Source organism: Grammomys surdaster, unplaced genomic scaffold (assembly GCF_004785775.1).
Source record: "Grammomys surdaster isolate TR1022 unplaced genomic scaffold, NIH_TR_1.0 205, whole genome shotgun sequence".
NCBI classification, from domain to species: Eukaryota; Metazoa; Chordata; class Mammalia; order Rodentia; family Muridae; genus Grammomys; species Grammomys surdaster.
The window spans coordinates 3,768,338-3,783,721 of NW_021604650.1; the positions used below are offsets into that span (position 1 = coordinate 3,768,338).

At 50.6% G+C, this 15,384-nt stretch overlaps 2 protein-coding genes across 11 annotated transcripts; one reads left to right on the forward strand and one right to left on the reverse strand.

The window, feature by feature from the left end:
• The first annotated feature begins 1,902 nt into the window (after positions 1-1,902).
• On the forward strand, positions 1,903-5,943 carry Cabp4 (calcium binding protein 4). 2 transcript variants are annotated; one of them, XM_028770899.1, is made up of 6 exons: positions 1,903-2,323; positions 2,722-2,752; positions 2,841-2,984; positions 4,338-4,447; positions 5,092-5,239; positions 5,340-5,943. In XM_028770899.1, exons 1-6 carry the CDS (start codon positions 1,967-1,969, stop codon positions 5,366-5,368), a joined length of 819 nt encoding a protein of 272 aa, XP_028626732.1. In that variant the 5' UTR covers positions 1,903-1,966; the 3' UTR covers positions 5,369-5,943. The 2 variants fall into 2 exon arrangements, with proteins under 2 accessions (XP_028626732.1, XP_028626733.1); XM_028770900.1 differs by having other exon boundaries at positions 2,841-2,906.
• On the reverse strand, positions 3,726-14,633 carry Tmem134 (transmembrane protein 134). 9 transcript variants are annotated; one of them, XR_003711892.1, is made up of 8 exons: positions 14,419-14,613; positions 13,516-13,580; positions 13,007-13,096; positions 12,811-12,887; positions 9,835-9,879; positions 9,633-9,686; positions 6,261-6,359; positions 3,726-4,681 (listed from the first exon to the last, which is right to left on the reverse strand). XR_003711892.1 is itself a non-coding variant. In XM_028770906.1 (7 exons), exons 1-7 carry the CDS (start codon positions 14,590-14,592, stop codon positions 6,334-6,336), a joined length of 531 nt encoding a protein of 176 aa, XP_028626739.1. In that variant the 5' UTR covers positions 14,593-14,613; the 3' UTR covers positions 6,072-6,333. The 9 variants fall into 9 exon arrangements, 7 of the variants coding, with proteins under 7 accessions (XP_028626739.1, XP_028626734.1, XP_028626735.1 ...); XR_003711893.1 differs by lacking the exon at positions 3,726-4,681 and adding an exon at positions 4,934-6,024; XM_028770906.1 differs by lacking the exon at positions 3,726-4,681 and having other exon boundaries at positions 6,072-6,359.
• Between the last annotated feature and the right edge of the window lie 751 nt (positions 14,634-15,384).

Genomic DNA, 15,384 nt, shown 5'->3' on the forward strand with positions numbered 1-15,384 from the left:
ATTACAGCCATGCACCACTATGCTCAGTTTATGCAGTATTGAGGATTGAACCCAAGGCCTTTTGCATGCCTGGCAAGCATTCTACCATCTTTGCCACATCTCCTGACCCCTGACTCTTGTTTCTTTCAGACAGGATATCACTGTGTACTCCAGGCAAATTTTAACATTGAAATGACCCTCTTGCCTCTGCTTCCACAGTGCTGGGGTCATGAGGAGTGCACTGTCATGCCCAGCTTCAGCTGTAAGTGCTGTTTTAGGATGGAGAGCTATAGTGGAACACCCGTGTGAGTCGAGAGATGTGCTCCGAGTCAGAGCTGTGGGAGCAACCCCTAGTGTTCCACAAGACAGTTTAAAACCACTCAAAGGCTGTGATGCTGGTAATATCAGTACTTGGGAGGTGGAAGCAGGAGAATTGCCATGAGTTCAAGGCCAGCTACAATACAGAGTTTTAAAAGCTTCTCTCAAACAAAACAACAGCTGGTGCACACCTGCAATGTGCCATTGGAGAAGTGGATAAGAGGGTCAGGAGTTCAAGGCTAGACTTCTCTTCTTGGGAAGTTTGAAGTCAGCCTGGGATACATATGCCAACATCCCAAAAGAGAAAGAAAGAAAAGTACAGGCTCATCCCTTCACAAGATCCTGATATTTTGTCGTTCCAAATGTTTAAAATCCCAGGAAGGAAAGTGCCATTAGCGTCTGCCTCAGGACACCAGGTGAGGGCTGTGGCTAGGAGGGTACTGCAAGCAGTTTGTGACTGCTTCAGTGTCTTGCACTGCCACCTGTGTTTCTTCCCTGCACCTCAGAGTTCAGCACAGGTGGCCCTGTTTGTCCCTGGAGGTTCTATATAAGGGAGGCAGTGGCTCTGCAGGATGATGACAATGAGGTGGCCAGGGCCCCCAGTGCCTTCTGCTGTTCTTACTCTACCTCACACAACTGGTGGAGGGACGAAAGCGTCCTTTTGAGGGTGGAGAGGGACTAGCTACTGGAACACAACTAGATCATGCCCGGAGTCCGTGGTTGCAGCCACTCTGCCAATGGCACCCCACCTCAGCCTCTTTCTTGGCAAAGTTTCTATGAATTCCAGCCCCTATGGCCTCAGAGCCTGGATGCCCTTCTCTCAGGGCCTGGCTTACCTGGGAGGTGCAGGCCAGGTAGAAGGAGCAGGGTGCTGCCTGCTTGCCCAAGGTCCAACTACCAATCGGTCCCACGATGGAGCTTGCCGCATGGCACCCAGTGTTGATATGGAGGCAGACAGGCAGGAAACCCAAGCTGAGGGAGCATCAATCATTCATGGGTCTGCTCTCCTGGAAACCCTAACCGTGGCTCCATAGGGCTAAGTTGCCAGCCAGGGCCCCCCATTCCAACAAGGTCAGACAATGGAGACCCTCTGCAAGGAGCTCCTCTGGCCTAGGGCAGGCTGTGTCATCTCCATTTCTCCATCAGCATCCAAGGCCACTGGCCAGGCCTCTTTTTAAAAGTTTCATATGCCTTATACCTCAATCAGGATGTTATACCATAGGGGACTCAACCTTTTCTAGTATGCCCCCTCCTGCCTTAGAGGCCTTCACTGGTCTTCTTGGCTACATGTAGTTCAGCTATGATACACTCTGGGATAAATGCAGCAATGTGTCTCCGTTTCACAGATGGGGAAACTGAGACTTAGAATGATGAATTAGCTGCTTCTACTAAGCAAGAAGTAGCTGAGTTTAAGTATGAGCTCCCTGAAGCTGCTGTGTCCTGGCACCTTCACTCCTGAGAACAGTTTTCAAGACCCATCCGGTGCTGCCAGGCCACACTGGGGCAGAGGGCAGGGATTAGGCTGTCTGTCTGACTCATTTACCCTAATCCCCCTCACTGTGGATCCCAGGTGATCAACTCAAGCCTGGGGGGCCATAAGCAGCTTTCTGGGCCCTGAGAAGCAAGGGCACTCCAGGGAGCTGCATCGCTGAGTCCTGTTACTGTCTACATGGCAACAGAGCACAGCACACAGCTGGTCCCCAACCCCCAGAAGATCCCTAAAGGAGTTGACTCTCCCAGGAGTGCTGCTGAGGGCCCCGCCTTCACCAGGAGAAGGAGCAAGAAGGAGAGTTGGCACCTAGGGTCCCAGAAAGCCAGTTCTGGGCAACAGTCCTCTAGCCAGGGCTCTGAGGCCTCAGGAAGCAGCAAGAACTACCCAAGGACCAAAGTGGGGCAGGAGGAGCCATCCTCAGCACCTGCTGGGCAAGCCTCTCACCGACAGTCCCACCGACACCACCGTTCTGATCCCCAGCAGGATGCTGCCCAGAGGACTTATGGGCCCCTGCTCAACCGCCTGTTTGGAAAGGTCAGGGAGCTGGGGGCGGGGGCTAAGGGTAATTCTCATCTTTATCCCTTCCTGTTCCTACAAGCCAAGGCCTCATACATCTTGTGCCTCAGATTGGGAACTACAAGAGAGGGTAGAGTTATGCTCTTTTGTATCCTAGACCAGGAGAGCCATGTGAGACAAAGTTGGCTTCAGGCCATCTGGTATAGTAAACAGAGGCTGACCTCACACTAGATATCTAGGAAAACTCATTTGAAGTTCCAAAAGCACAGGGAGAAGGTTGTTTTCTGCTTGTGGGGTCTGTAGGATTTCAACTGCCTTCAGCTGCTTTGGTGGGGTCAGCTCTGCCCAGTGCACTTGCAGAGGCTGGAGGAGCTGCGGCAAAACGGGACACATTGGCTTATTCCTTCCTAATACAGGATCGTGAACTGGGCCCTGAGGAGTTGGAGGGTGAGTGTCCCTCACTGTTGCTGGGGAGGTGGGGTTGGAAAGTGACCTAGGGCTGGCCTCCTGGCCTAACTTCTGCTAATCCCTACAGAGCTCCAGGCTGCCTTTGAGGAGTTTGACACTGACCAGGATGGCTACATTGGCTACAGGGAACTAGGTGACTGCATGCGGACGCTGGGCTACATGCCCACAGAGATGGAACTACTAGAAGTGTCCCAGCACGTGAAGATGCGCAGTCAGTGATGGAGCCCTGCTGGGTGATTGGGTTGGGAGCCAGCCTGGTTAACTAGAGGGTGGGTGGGCCATGGTCACATTATCTTTATTTTTAGTTATTATTAGTAGGGGATAGGATGTATGTGCCACAGTGTGCATTTGGTCAGAATACAGCTAGCTGTTGGTAGGAGTGAGTGCTTCTATCATGGGACTTCCAGGGATCTACTAAACTCAGGTCATTAGGAGTGGTGGCAAGCACCTTTATCCATGGAGCCATCTGCTGCAATGGCTTCTTTATTTAGTTTTACAATTTCCAAGAGGAGCATGGGATTTACCCTTGATGTACATACCCTGGTTTGCTTTCTATTGCTGTGATAAATACCATGACCAAAAGCAACTTAGAGAGAAAAGGGTTTATTTTGTATTACACTTTATAATCCATCATTGAGGGGAAGTCAGGGCAGGAACTCAAGGCAGGAACCTGGAGGCAGGAGCTGAAATGAAACTAGAAAAATGGGGCTTCCTGGCCTGCTCTCCAGGTTCCTGTTCAACTACCTTTCTTATCCCTTCCCAGACCACCTTCCCGGTGTTGTACTACTCTCAATGGAATGGGGTTGCCTACATCAATCATTAATCAAGAAAAGGTCCTGGGCCAATCTGATGGAGGCATTTCTTCAACTGAAGTTCCCTCTTCCTAGATGACCCTAGCTTATGCCAAGCTGACAAAAACAAAACAAAGCAACAACAAACAACCAAACCCGAAACAAACAAAAACAAATCCCCAAACCGAGTAGAGGCACATTTTTTTAATCTGAAAACTGGGGAGGCAGAAGCAGAGGCAGGAGGTTCTCCATGAGCTCTAGGCTAGTCAGGACTAAATAGAGAAACCCTGCCTCTAACAACAACAACAATAACAACAAACACAATGAGCATTCAGGGTTAATCATCTCTTCCCCCTCAAAGTTGTTATTTGCCTATTGGCGCGTCTTGGGGGCTGATGACGTGGCAGTGCTTTGGAAAGGTATGTAGTGCTTCCCACTCAGCTCTATAACCCTGATTTCTAGCAACCATACCCTTGTTCCATGGAGTAGCTTCTTCCAGGTTCATCCCAGGATGAGAGTAGGATGGTTGGTAAGCCACCCAAGGTCTCATACAGCAACAGGATTTGAACTTGGGCTCCCTGCTCTAAAGCCAGGTCATTTTTGGCCCACTGGCCTTCATGGAGATCAGGAGTATCTCTGAGCACCCAGTATCCAAGAAACCCCTCTATCAGCAAGGAGCTGGGTGTGCCTTTGTGGATTCAGGGCTCTGGTGGGAAGACAAGGAGTGTGGCATTGCCAACAAGCAGACTGTGATGCTCTGCCTGGGTCCACAGTGGGCGGCTTTGTGGATTTTGAAGAGTTTGTGGAGCTGATAAGCCCAAAGCTGAGGGAGGAGACAGCTCACATGCTGGGTGTGAGGGAGCTACGAATCGCCTTCCGAGAGGTAAGACATATAGAGGTGTAGCAATGGGTGGCAAGCATGGTCTACATCCTTACTAGGAAGTCTCAGCCTTCAGGAGGCCCAGAGAGGCAGGACTAGGGTCCAGGGACAGGCAGGGATGGCCTGGCCGACTCCCAGTTCAGGTCTTCAAATCAGGGAAACTTTTCACCATAGGAGGAGATGACATTGGTTTTTGAAGTTGGGGAGGGATTGACAGCAGGTGGAGAGCATCATTGCCTGGCAACAGGTAGTGTCAGGAGTAAAACCAAGAATAGGAGGTAGTTCAGTTGATAAAGTGTATAGCTAGTATATACAAAGCCCTGGGTTCAATCCCCAGCACCAAAGAAAACCAGGCATGGTGGCATACACATGTAATCCAGGACTTGGGAGGTAGAGAAGGCAGGAGGATAAGGATCCTCCCAGCACTTGGAAGGCAGAGGCAGGTGGATTTCTGAGTTCGAGGCCAGCCTGGTCTACAGAGTGAGTTCCAGGACAGCCAGGGCTACACAGAGAAACCCTGTCTCGAAAAACCAAAATAAATAAATAAATAAATAAATAAATAAATAAATAAGGAAAGAAAACAAAGCGAGTAGAGCCAAATATGCAGACAATGTGGCATACAAGTGCTTGGACGCTCTACTCAATAGTTTGACAAGGACAGGGATGGACGGATCACAGTGGCGGAGCTGCGACAGGCAGCACCAGCTCTGCTGGGGGAACCACTAGAGGGCACTGAACTGGACGAGATGTTGCGAGACATGGACCTCAATGGAGATGGCACCATAGACTTTGACGGTGAGTCACCCTTTCAGACACCTCTCCCATGCCTCTAGCACCTTGAACCTCCTACAATCCCTGACCTGGATTGGCCTTTCCCTTCCCCTCTTTCTGGCAGAGTTTGTATTGATGCTATCTACAGGCTGAGGCACCTTCAGGGACATCCTACTGCCCCTGGAGGCCAAGACACCAGCATGAACCAGACTACCACACCCTTTCTCAACTTGGGAGAGATTCCCCCCACACCTCATGCTGGTTCATCTTTGACCACACCCAACTCCAGTATCTGCCTGTGCTGTCTTCTCCTCCCACCCGGGAAAAAAATTGAAGCTGGTTGCAGTTTTCACTGGAGAACAAGATTTGAATCTCTTTAGATACTGGTGAGGTAGGGAGTTCCCCAGCACTGGCTGCATTCAAATAAATGAGGCATAGTGCATTAGGGGAATTCCTAGGACATGATGAATTGAGAGGGTAGCTAGAACACTTCCCACTGCTTGTGTACATAAAGGGTTGTTTTTGAAAAATGAACTTGTGTCTGGTAATGACTTAGTAGGTAAAAGCTTTTGCCACCAAGCCTGAATTGGATCCCTGAAGTTTGGTGTGGTGGAAGAAGAGAGCCAACTTCACAAAGTTGTTCTTTGGCAGGCTAATGCCTTGTCCACCCACCCCTACGCAACCCCTGCAATGAGTAAATAAATAAATAAGTGAGAAGTGAACTTGAATCTGGGTGTGGTAGTCCATGCTGGTAATCTCTGTACAGGAGGCCTAGGCAAGACCGGCAGAACTTTCAACTCCAGAAGAACCTGAGAGCAAGGGCTGGTGAAGAGCTCAGTATTGGGCCTCAGGAGTGAGCTGGCACGGGGAGGAGGGGGGACGGGGGGCGCGGGGGCGGGGCGTGTTTCAGTCAGGAGTGAGCTGGCATGGGGGGGGTTCAGTCAGGAGTGAGCTGGCATGGGGGGATTCAGTCCCAGACTGAGGTTCGGGCGCCTGGATTCTAACACTCACAAGGGACAGGGGAAGGCATGAGTCACCTACTTACATTCCAAAGTCTGAAAAGAAGCAGAGAAAAGACGACTCAGGCATGAGAGAGTGGCAGTGCTGAAGGTGACCGGTCAGGGCCTTGAGTGGAAAAAGTTTTCTGCAGAGACAAAGGTGACACAAAGGGAAGTGAAGGCTCAGGCCTTCCTGCACTTGTCCCTGTGACCTTCATTTAAGGTTAGCCGGGAAGGAAACAGAAGCAGAGTATACCACTGAATAATCCAAATGAAGAATTCTTATTTAAACTAGGAGAAGGCTGGGAAAGAGAAAGGGGAAAGAGAAAGGGAAAGAGCTTTTTTTTTTTGAAACAGAAAAAAGCTCATTGGTTACAATTTTAAATGATGTATACTGGAATAGAATTAGATTCGAATCTGCTCACTTAAATTTTGTTTTGTTTTGTTTTTTGAGACAGGACTTCTCTGTGTAGTCCTGGCTGTCCTGGAACTCAGTCTGTAGACCAGGCTGGCCTCGAACTCAGAAATCCACCTGCCTCTGCCTCTCAAGTGCTGGGATGAAAGCCATGCGCCACCACTGTCCAGCTTAAAAAATTTTTTTAGCCGTGGTGGCACAGACTTTAATGCCAGCCCTGTGGCAACAGAAGCAGACATATTTGAATTTGAAGCCAACCTGGTCTACATATCAAGTTCCAGGTCAGTCAGGACTACACAGTGAAGCTCTTTGTTTTTGTTTTTGTTTTGCGGGGGGCGGGGGGGACAGGCTATCTCTGTGTAGCCAAGGCTGTCCTGGAACTCATTATGGAGACCTGGCTGGCCTTGAATCCAGAGATTCACCTACCTCTGCCTCCTGAGTGCTGGGATTAAAGGTGTCTACACCTACTCCTGGTGTGAAACTGTCTTAAAAAAAAAAACAAAAACAAAATTATTGTGAGTGTGGATGCCTGCCATGGCACACATATGGAGGACAGAGGATGACTTGGGGGACTCAGTAGGATCCCCTTTCTACAGTAGGATTTAGGGTTTGAATCTAAGCTGTGAGGTATGTATAATAACTGTATTCGTCTAGGAGCCAGCTTCCTTTTTAGTTAAGTTTTGTAATTATCCTTTTTCATTCTGTTTGTTCTCATTATGTTTATCTGATTATAACTGTGTGAATGCACTGCTAATATAAACTATGGCCTTGGGTTTTGTCTTTTTCACTTTTTGGAGCGGTGGCTCAGTGGTTCTTGCAAAGGACTTTGGTTTAATTCCCACACATGGCGGCTCGACACTCCTTGGACGTGAGAACACCATAGCACACATGCAAGGTCAGAGGACAGCCTCAGCTGCTCTTCGCCTTTTGCTTTGAGACAGGCAGCGGCTTTTGCCATCTTACCACTTCTGACACTGGGCCTGTAAGTTTCTGGGGATTCTCCTGTCTCCGTCTCCATCTCTGGAGGAGTCAGGATGGCAGACATCCAGTACTGTGTCTAGCTTTATGTTGGTTCCGGAGAGTCCAACTCGGATCCTCACCATAACAAGTTTCATCTATTCACGGCCTCATCTCCAGCTCCCTCAGGTTTCCATTGATCACTTCCTTTTTCCAGACAGGGTTTCCCTGTGTGGTCCTGACTGCCCTAGAACTCCCTCGGTAGTCCAGGCTGGCCTTGAACTCAAAGATCGCCTGCTTCTGTCTCCTGAGTGCTGGGATTAAAGGTGTGCACCACCACCGACTGGTTTTTTTTTTTTAATCATCACATTTGTGTAGCTGTGCTCAAGTATCCTATGGAGCTTGTGTGGTGGTCAGGAAAGAGCCTGTGGGAGTCTTTTCTTTCCTTCATGTGGGTTTCAGGGATTGAACTCAGGCTGTCAGGCTCCACAGCAAGTGCCTTAATCCTTGTAGCCATCTCACAAGACCTCTATGGTATAGCTATATAGATAGTCCTAGCCTCAGCTACTTGCAGAGTGTCAAGTTACTTAAGGTGCTTTGATTGCAGGTCTGAGTGGGCCAAGAGAGGAGTGGGTCAAAGACTAGGTGTCCACTCATCCAATAAAGGCACAGGACTCGAAGGTGTCCAGCATCCTGTTGTTTCTCTATGGACACTCAAGCTTTGGTCTGAAAGAGGGAACACTCATTCAGCTGGTCTTCTGGTGGCCTACAGATGGTATTAGCCTGGTTTCCTTTTCTTCTCCTCCCTGAGTTTTAGAAGAGGCTTGGGTTGTATTTTTGACCTTGGTGAGTTGGTCCCTATCTACAAACTAGAGCCTTAGCTTCTCATCTATGAAACGGAGCTGAGGCCGTAAGATTCTAAGACTTGGTTTGAGGGAAGCTCTCAGCACAGCTTGTTGCCTGTGAACTACTGTGAGCTCAGATTTCCTTAAAGAGTCTGGTTTTTATTTAAGTTTCAGACATTATTAGAGGCCCTTATTTTTTAAAAATTAGATGTTTCAAACATTTGGTGGCTCTAAGCATTTCCTTGTCACTGTGCTGCCTGACAGAGATGCCGTGATCCCACATACTCTGCTCCCTGGTTCTCCCAACCGCTGGATCTAGGAAATAGGGCAGTGGGTGGGTAGAGGAGCACTGCCCTCTTTACATGACCTGCATTTAGAGACAGCTATGACAGCCTAGTGCTACAGAGCCAGGCAGGAACAAGGGTACCAGCCTCTAGGCCCCGCGCCTGCATCACCTCTCAGTGCCCTTGGCTATAACTACCAGGACCCCTGTTATGGTGTGTGTATTTTGGGGGGTGGTGGGCAGCGGTGTTGAATCTCCTCAGGGATGAAGGCAGAAAGGCTGGGACTACTTCATCCAGCTCTGCTCTGGACATAATGGTGACTTTGGACACACTTGAGATCATCCAGGTTGTCCTTGCTGCTGTGGGAAGTTGGCAGTCCTCTAGAGCTCCAGGTGCGTCCTTTACTAAACCTTGTAGAAGGGAGCTGTGGTCATTAGTGTGTTGGGCCAGGGCTGGTAGAGCAGAAAAGTGCAACTGTCCTTGCTGGAAGTAACTACTCTTTTATTAGCACAAAATTACACCAACTCGGGAATTCAGGCCCAGGAATAAGTTAAGGCACACATCAGGTAAGGGGCAATATCCCCAGGCTGGCATGCCCCAAACTTCCTGAGCAAATCCAAAGAGGCCTGGTGGTTGTGAGGGTCCCAGAGGGCCTCTGCCTTCCAGGTGAAAGGAACAGAACCCAACGTAGGTTGGAGGAATACCCGTGGACACATGGAGGTGACCTGAGGCCTTGGGTCACTGGTAAGCCACTGGCCAGCTGCGGCTCACTTCTCAAAGTAGGGCAGGTAGAAGAACTGGAAGCCCCGGTGGCCCTTGACAGCACAGTAGATGAAGGTCACATGGTAGACTGTGGGGGTGGTGTCTGTCAGTGAAGGTGCCTGGCCCCACCCCACCAAGCCCCGCCCTCATTCTTACCTCCTGGGACTAGCAGAAGGATGCCTGGCACGAAGAAGATGGCGCTGGAGACACCTATGGTAGAAAGAAACCGACAGCTCAGGGACAGGGGTCCCTGGGGATGAAGGCTGCCTGGGAAGGCCTCCCTCTCTCCTGAAAGGTGGCTAATTTGTGCTAGGAGTTGGGAGGGTTTGCTGAGGACCTAGGCAGGAGGGACACTCACCTGGAGAGGGGGCGACCTCCAGTCCCACGCCGACCAGGATGAGCACTGCACACACATGGGGTTGTGGAGGGGAAGGACAGGAGGGGTGAGGGCAGGGCCTTCCAGCCAGGCTTCAGCCTGATGCATCTCCCACCTAACCGATATTCCCTGGGCAGAATACCTCCCAGGATGCTCAGCAAGCTGTGTGTTCAGGGCAGGGTACTTGGCAGGCCCTGGGAAACAGCTATGAAGTGGGAATTTTTACTGCCATTTGGTATGACCTTTCAGTCACTCGAGAAACACTTACGGTATACCCTCCATATGGCTGGTATTGAGAATCCCACCATAAAAAGCAGATAGGGGCCTGGCATGGTGGCAAGCACCTTGAGTCCCAGCATTCAGGAGGCAGAGACAGGCAGATTTCCGTGAGTTTGAGGCCAGCCTGGTTTACATAGCAAGTTCCAGGACAACCAGAGCTATATAGAGACCCCGTATCTTCCACTTCAAAAGGCATATGGGGGACAACAAGATGGCTCAGTAGGTAAAGGAGTTTGCCACAAAGCCCAACTACTTGGGTTCAATTCCTCAGACCCAAAGGGTAGAAGCAGAGAACTGACTCTTGCAAGTTACCCTCTGGCCACATTGAGCCGTGGCATACACACACCCTCCTCCACCCACATACACACAGATGAAAGAACATGGGAAGGCCAGTAGGTCCCTGTCCCATGGCCTTTTTTAGTGGACATGAACAAGATCCTGAAAGCTATGATCTGTGTGTGGAAAGAGGTCGGTGTGGGAGCTTGAAACAACTGCCTCAAGTGAGCCCAGGGAGACAGCAACCTCTAAGCCTGGCAGGCATGGCAGGAATGATAGCACCACAGGCCCTGACCTAAGCATTACATGCAATGTCTTGATAAACTAAACCATGACTCGGTGGGACAAAGAAGCTACATATGTGACTGACCATCCAGGCAGAGAGAATTCAGCACAGAGGGAACAGCACAGCCAAGTCTCAGAGTCTGGAGGGAACCGGAAGCTTTCTAAGAGCTTCCAGCACTTGACGAGACTGAACAAGAAGAACCTGGGTTAGAGAAATCTGGGACAGCACGTTGTCCCAGGCAGGGATTTGGCCTTTGGTGGAGAGGTCATAGCTGGACTCACTGACAGGAGAGGGTGCAACCAGGGGGCCACCATGGACTTTTGTATATTTCACGTTCTACAAAAAGCACCTCAAACACAGGGTTCACACTCATTCCCTGACCCTGGTTTAAGGCTTCAGGTTCTGTTGTCTTAGAGTAAACATCTTTTTCTTAGAGTAACATTTCCTAGAGCCTTTAGTGGCTTTCTGTTGATCCCAAAGCTCGGCAGTCATGGGGTGGGTCTCAATCTCAGGCCATCAGCCTTCCAGCTGCAACCTGAGGAAGCCCACTCTCCTGCCTGCGCTTGTGTCCTTACATCCCAAGTCAGGATGCTATCGACACTTGATTTGCTGGGTTGAGGAGAAGCTAGCAGTAGGTGTCAACAATGCCTGGCCTGAAGTGGTGCTAGCAAGTGGCAGCTCTGTCTCCCACACTCAAACACCGAGAGGTGGAGATTAGGCTTTTGGCCAGTAGCCCTAGATGGCTGGGAATTCTGACTTTCCTGGAGAAGGAAGGGAAAGGGACCCAGGGAGGCAGCCACAGTTGGTCCTTCATTATGGCCCCGCATTGATTCTAACCTTGGATGCTTTGGGACTTTGCATCTCAGTCCCATAAAGAAGAAAGAAAGATGTGGCTGTGAAATCTGCCTATGCTGGACCTCAGTTTCTCTCACTGAACGATGTGGGGTGGAGAAAGGTCCTGGTAAGATCACAGACTACAGAGGAGGCAGGCCCGATGCCTGGCCTCAGGGACACTAATATCCCAAGCACCTGGCCTGCCTTCATGAACAGATTCTGGACTTTGCTTCACTCTGTAAGGTGAAATAAATGGAGCTGCAAATAGTCAACACAGAATACATGAAAACTATTACTTCTCCATCCTGTAGTAGGTTAAACAGGTTAAATTAAACAAACAAACAAACAAACAAACAACTGGGAGGGGACTAGACAGCATAAGCCTTTAATCCTAGTTTTTGGGAGGCAGAGGCAGGACCTCTGAGTTTGAAGCCATCCTAGTATACATAGCAACTTCTAGGGCTGTGTATACTAGGGCTACACAGAGCAACCCTGCCTTGAAAAACCAATAAATAAATTAGTAAATAAATAAATAAGAAAGTAAGCTGAGCATAGTGGCATATAACTGTAATCCCAAAATATGAGAGGCAGGGGCAAAAACGATCAACTGTTCCAGATCATACTTCACTGTCTGGGTTATATGAGACCCTGTCTCAAAAACACTTAAAAAGGGGGTAAGGCACTGAAGAGCTGGCTCAGAGGTTAGGAGCACATATTACTCTTCCAGAGGACCCAGGGTTGGTTCCCAGCACCCACACAGTGGCTCCCAACCTTCTACCACCCCAGCTCCAGGGGGCCCAGCTCCCTTTTCAGACTTCCCTGGAGCCTGCTCACACATGGTACATCTGCATACATAAAACAAAAACTTGAAATTATAATTTTTAAAAACTTAAAAAAAAGGCTAGGTGGTGGTGGTGGACATTTTTAATCCTAGTACTGGGAAGGCAGAGGCAGGCAGATCTCTGTGAGTTCCAGACCAGCCTGGTCTAAATAGTGAGTTCCAGGACAGCCAGGGCTACACAGAGAAACTCCTATCTCAAACAACAACAACAGAACAAAATAAAACAAACTTCACAAAAAGAAAAAAAGGAAATAATTTAAAAAGCACTGAACCAGGTTCCATTTTTCCCTCTCTTTGTGACTCTCTGGCCAGATGACCAAGACTGTGGGGCTAATCCTCTCATAGCCCCTCTTGCTCAGTTCTAGCAGGGAGGCCTAGAGTGCTAAGGGGCTTCAGAGCCTGCTCATAGGAGGGAAGAAAGTTAGACCCTTAGGACACTCACCTAGTCCCAACAGCAGAAGTAGGAAGGAGGCCAGCACTACCCGGCGGTTTTTCTGGATCAAAGGATGTTGGGTCCAGCTGAGTGGCAGGAGAGCAAGATGGAGGTCAAGGAGGTGAAGCAGGTGAAGAACCAGGGCTGGCTGGCAGGCAGAAGCAGGGGTACTTGGAAGCTGAACCCCAAATGAGGAGGCTCTCACCTGCAGCAGGCGTTGTAGGAGCGCTGGGTGCTGCTGCTGATGGTGCTGAAGGACCATTGGGAGCTACGGATAGACGTGTGCCCGGAATCTCTGAAGGACAGAAGGACGGGGGCGGGGGGGGGAAATAAAGAAAGGGACAGGGATAAACTCAGGGTATATACAGGGACTGAGGTTAACCCCTGCAGGAGAGAGGGTCCTAAAAGAGGTCAAGGGTAGGGGGTGAGAGTGAATTATAGAATGGGGTGCATGTTACAAGGAATGAAAAGGGAAGGTGGGGGCTGGGTTAAACTGAGGATCCCCAGAAGACAGAAAGCCTGGCAGTGATCAGATGGAGGCACGGGGCACTGAGGTAAGGCGTCCTAGCTAGACAGGAGATTCCATGAGGAAGTAGGGCTAGGGAGCCCTATAAGACAGATAAGTGCATTTGGTTGGGGACTGGGCAGGTTCTTGCAGACAGGAGCCTGAGACAAGGGGCCTGGGATGCAGGGTGGTCCCCACCTGGCCCTGACCTGGTGCTGACTCCCCCATCAGGCTCTGGAGAGGCCTGGGCTCCGTCCTCATCATTTTCCAGGTTCTGTTTCAAAACATAAGGTTCAGAGAGGTTTCAGGGTTTGGGCCTTTTCACTCCCCTCTGGGGTGAGGAGAAAAGCAGCCAGACAGCTCCTGCCTGGCATGTCTGGCAGCTGCTCCCCTGGCTCTCCCTGCCCTCCCAGTGTAACCGGTTTGATGATTCAGAAACCAAAACCTGGGCACAGAAGCTAGCAGGAGTGGGTGGAGGGCTGCCAGCATGGATCCCAGGAGCAGGTGACCACTCAAATGGGGCTCATAGGATTTTTCAGGGACCCAACATAGAGACTCTGGATTTGGTATAGCATAGCAGAGGCCACTGGTTCCTATGTCGCAAAGAACGATAGGGTTGGGGGAGGCTTCCTGAGACAATGATTTATGGTGTGGTTGGAATTAAGAGATGAGCAAACACATCACGTGTGGGGACCTCCACTTTTAGGGTGATTCTCAAAACAGAGAGGATGCAGATTCTCCATAGGTCATGTGGCCTGAAGCTCAAGGGATACTGCAAGAACATCTGAACAAGGTCTGGTTCAGATTGGAAGTACTCCCCAAACTCCAAGGAGTGGTATTGGGGTGTCAGTCTACAGGACAGGTGGGTTCTCCACTGTTGCTGAGGCCTGAGTTCCTTGTCCGGGTTTGTGGCTCTCCACAGCTGCACTGGGACCGAACTCGGAACTCAGAAGACAAGAACATAATTCTGGATGAGCAGACACGTCTAGGGGACAGTTTTCCGCTCCGCTGGGGTCTCAAGGCAGAGGCTCGGGAGTTAAGACTTCTCCGGGGACCGGCTTGGGGCCCCGCCCTATCCCGGACAAGAGGGTGAGACGAGCAGGGCCGTTCACCTGGTAGCGTAGCCGGGATTGCTTGTCTTCATCAGCTACCTCGAACCGGGCCCGGCGTTCGAAGTGCAGCGGCCCGAAGCGGGCGACCCCGCTGGACTCGGGCCCAGGCCCCGCGTCCTCCAGGGTCAGCTCGAAGGCGTCATCGATGCTAAACTGGGGCCGGGCAGAGCTCATGGCCCGCGCCGGCCTAGGCGCCCAGCGCCACCCCCATTTGAGCCCGCCACGGCCCCGCCCACCAAACAGGACCCGCCCCACCGGCCCCGCCCCGTCGCCCTGGGAGCGAAGATCTGCCCTCTACAACCGCCCCGCCCTGCCCGCTCCTCCTTCCCAGGCCTGAGCTGCAGAGCGCCGAGTTGATTCGGGATCACGTCAGAGTCTTGCGGGGTAGCGGGCCTCGTGGCGCCACCCAGAGGCTACCTTGGTGAGGGACATCCTCAGCTGTGACCAGGAATGATAGGCTTGTGCTTGCTTGTAAGGACGGGCATGGGGTCAGTGGGTGTGGGTGGGTATGGGGTTGCTTTCTCTGCCCAGCTCTCAAACCTCATGAGGTGGTCTGGATTCCAGCCCGCACTCCTGTGCAATCGAAACTCTTGGATCTGTTCCTGCATCCTACTCACCACAGCTTCCAACAGAGGGGTGTTTTTGTCATTTTTCAGATGTGAAAACTGAGGCTCAGAGCTTATATTTCCTCCTCCAATTCAGAATCCAGGGGCAACTAAAGTGATTTTTAAAAAATTCTTTCTCGTACTGAGTCTGCATTCCCTTCTTTTTTTGTTTTTTCTTGGAAGATGATCTCCCTATGTAGCTCAAGCTGGCCTTGAATTCCCCATCTTTTTGCCTTAGCTTCTCTAGTATTGTGATTACAGGCATATACCAACCACTATGTTGGCTTTCTCATGCTCTCTCTCTGTCTCTCTTTCTGTGTGTAGTGCAGGTTGGTCTCAAACTCAATATGTAGTGGAGAAT

Bases quoted from the DNA above. Each gene is read 5' to 3' on its own strand.
- Tmem134 (XM_028770901.1), bottom strand. From the start codon at position 14,592: ATGAGCTCTGCCCGGCCCCAGTTTAGCATCGATGACGCCTTCGAGCTG. The intron at 9,687-9,834 runs GTGAGTGTCCCT...TTTCTACCATAG, and splicing joins GGAGGTCGCCCCCTCTCCAG to GTGTCTCCAGCGCCATCTTC. The intron at 9,125-9,632 runs GTAAGAATGAGG...CCCTTCTACAAG, and splicing joins CCTTCTGCTAGTCCCAGGAG to GTTTAGTAAAGGACGCACCT.
- Cabp4 (XM_028770899.1), top strand. From the start codon at position 1,967: ATGGCAACAGAGCACAGCACACAGCTGGTCCCCAACCCCCAGAAGATC. The intron at 2,324-2,721 runs GTCAGGGAGCTG...TTCCTAATACAG, and splicing joins TCAACCGCCTGTTTGGAAAG to GATCGTGAACTGGGCCCTGA. The intron at 4,448-5,091 runs GTAAGACATATA...TCTACTCAATAG, and splicing joins TACGAATCGCCTTCCGAGAG to TTTGACAAGGACAGGGATGG.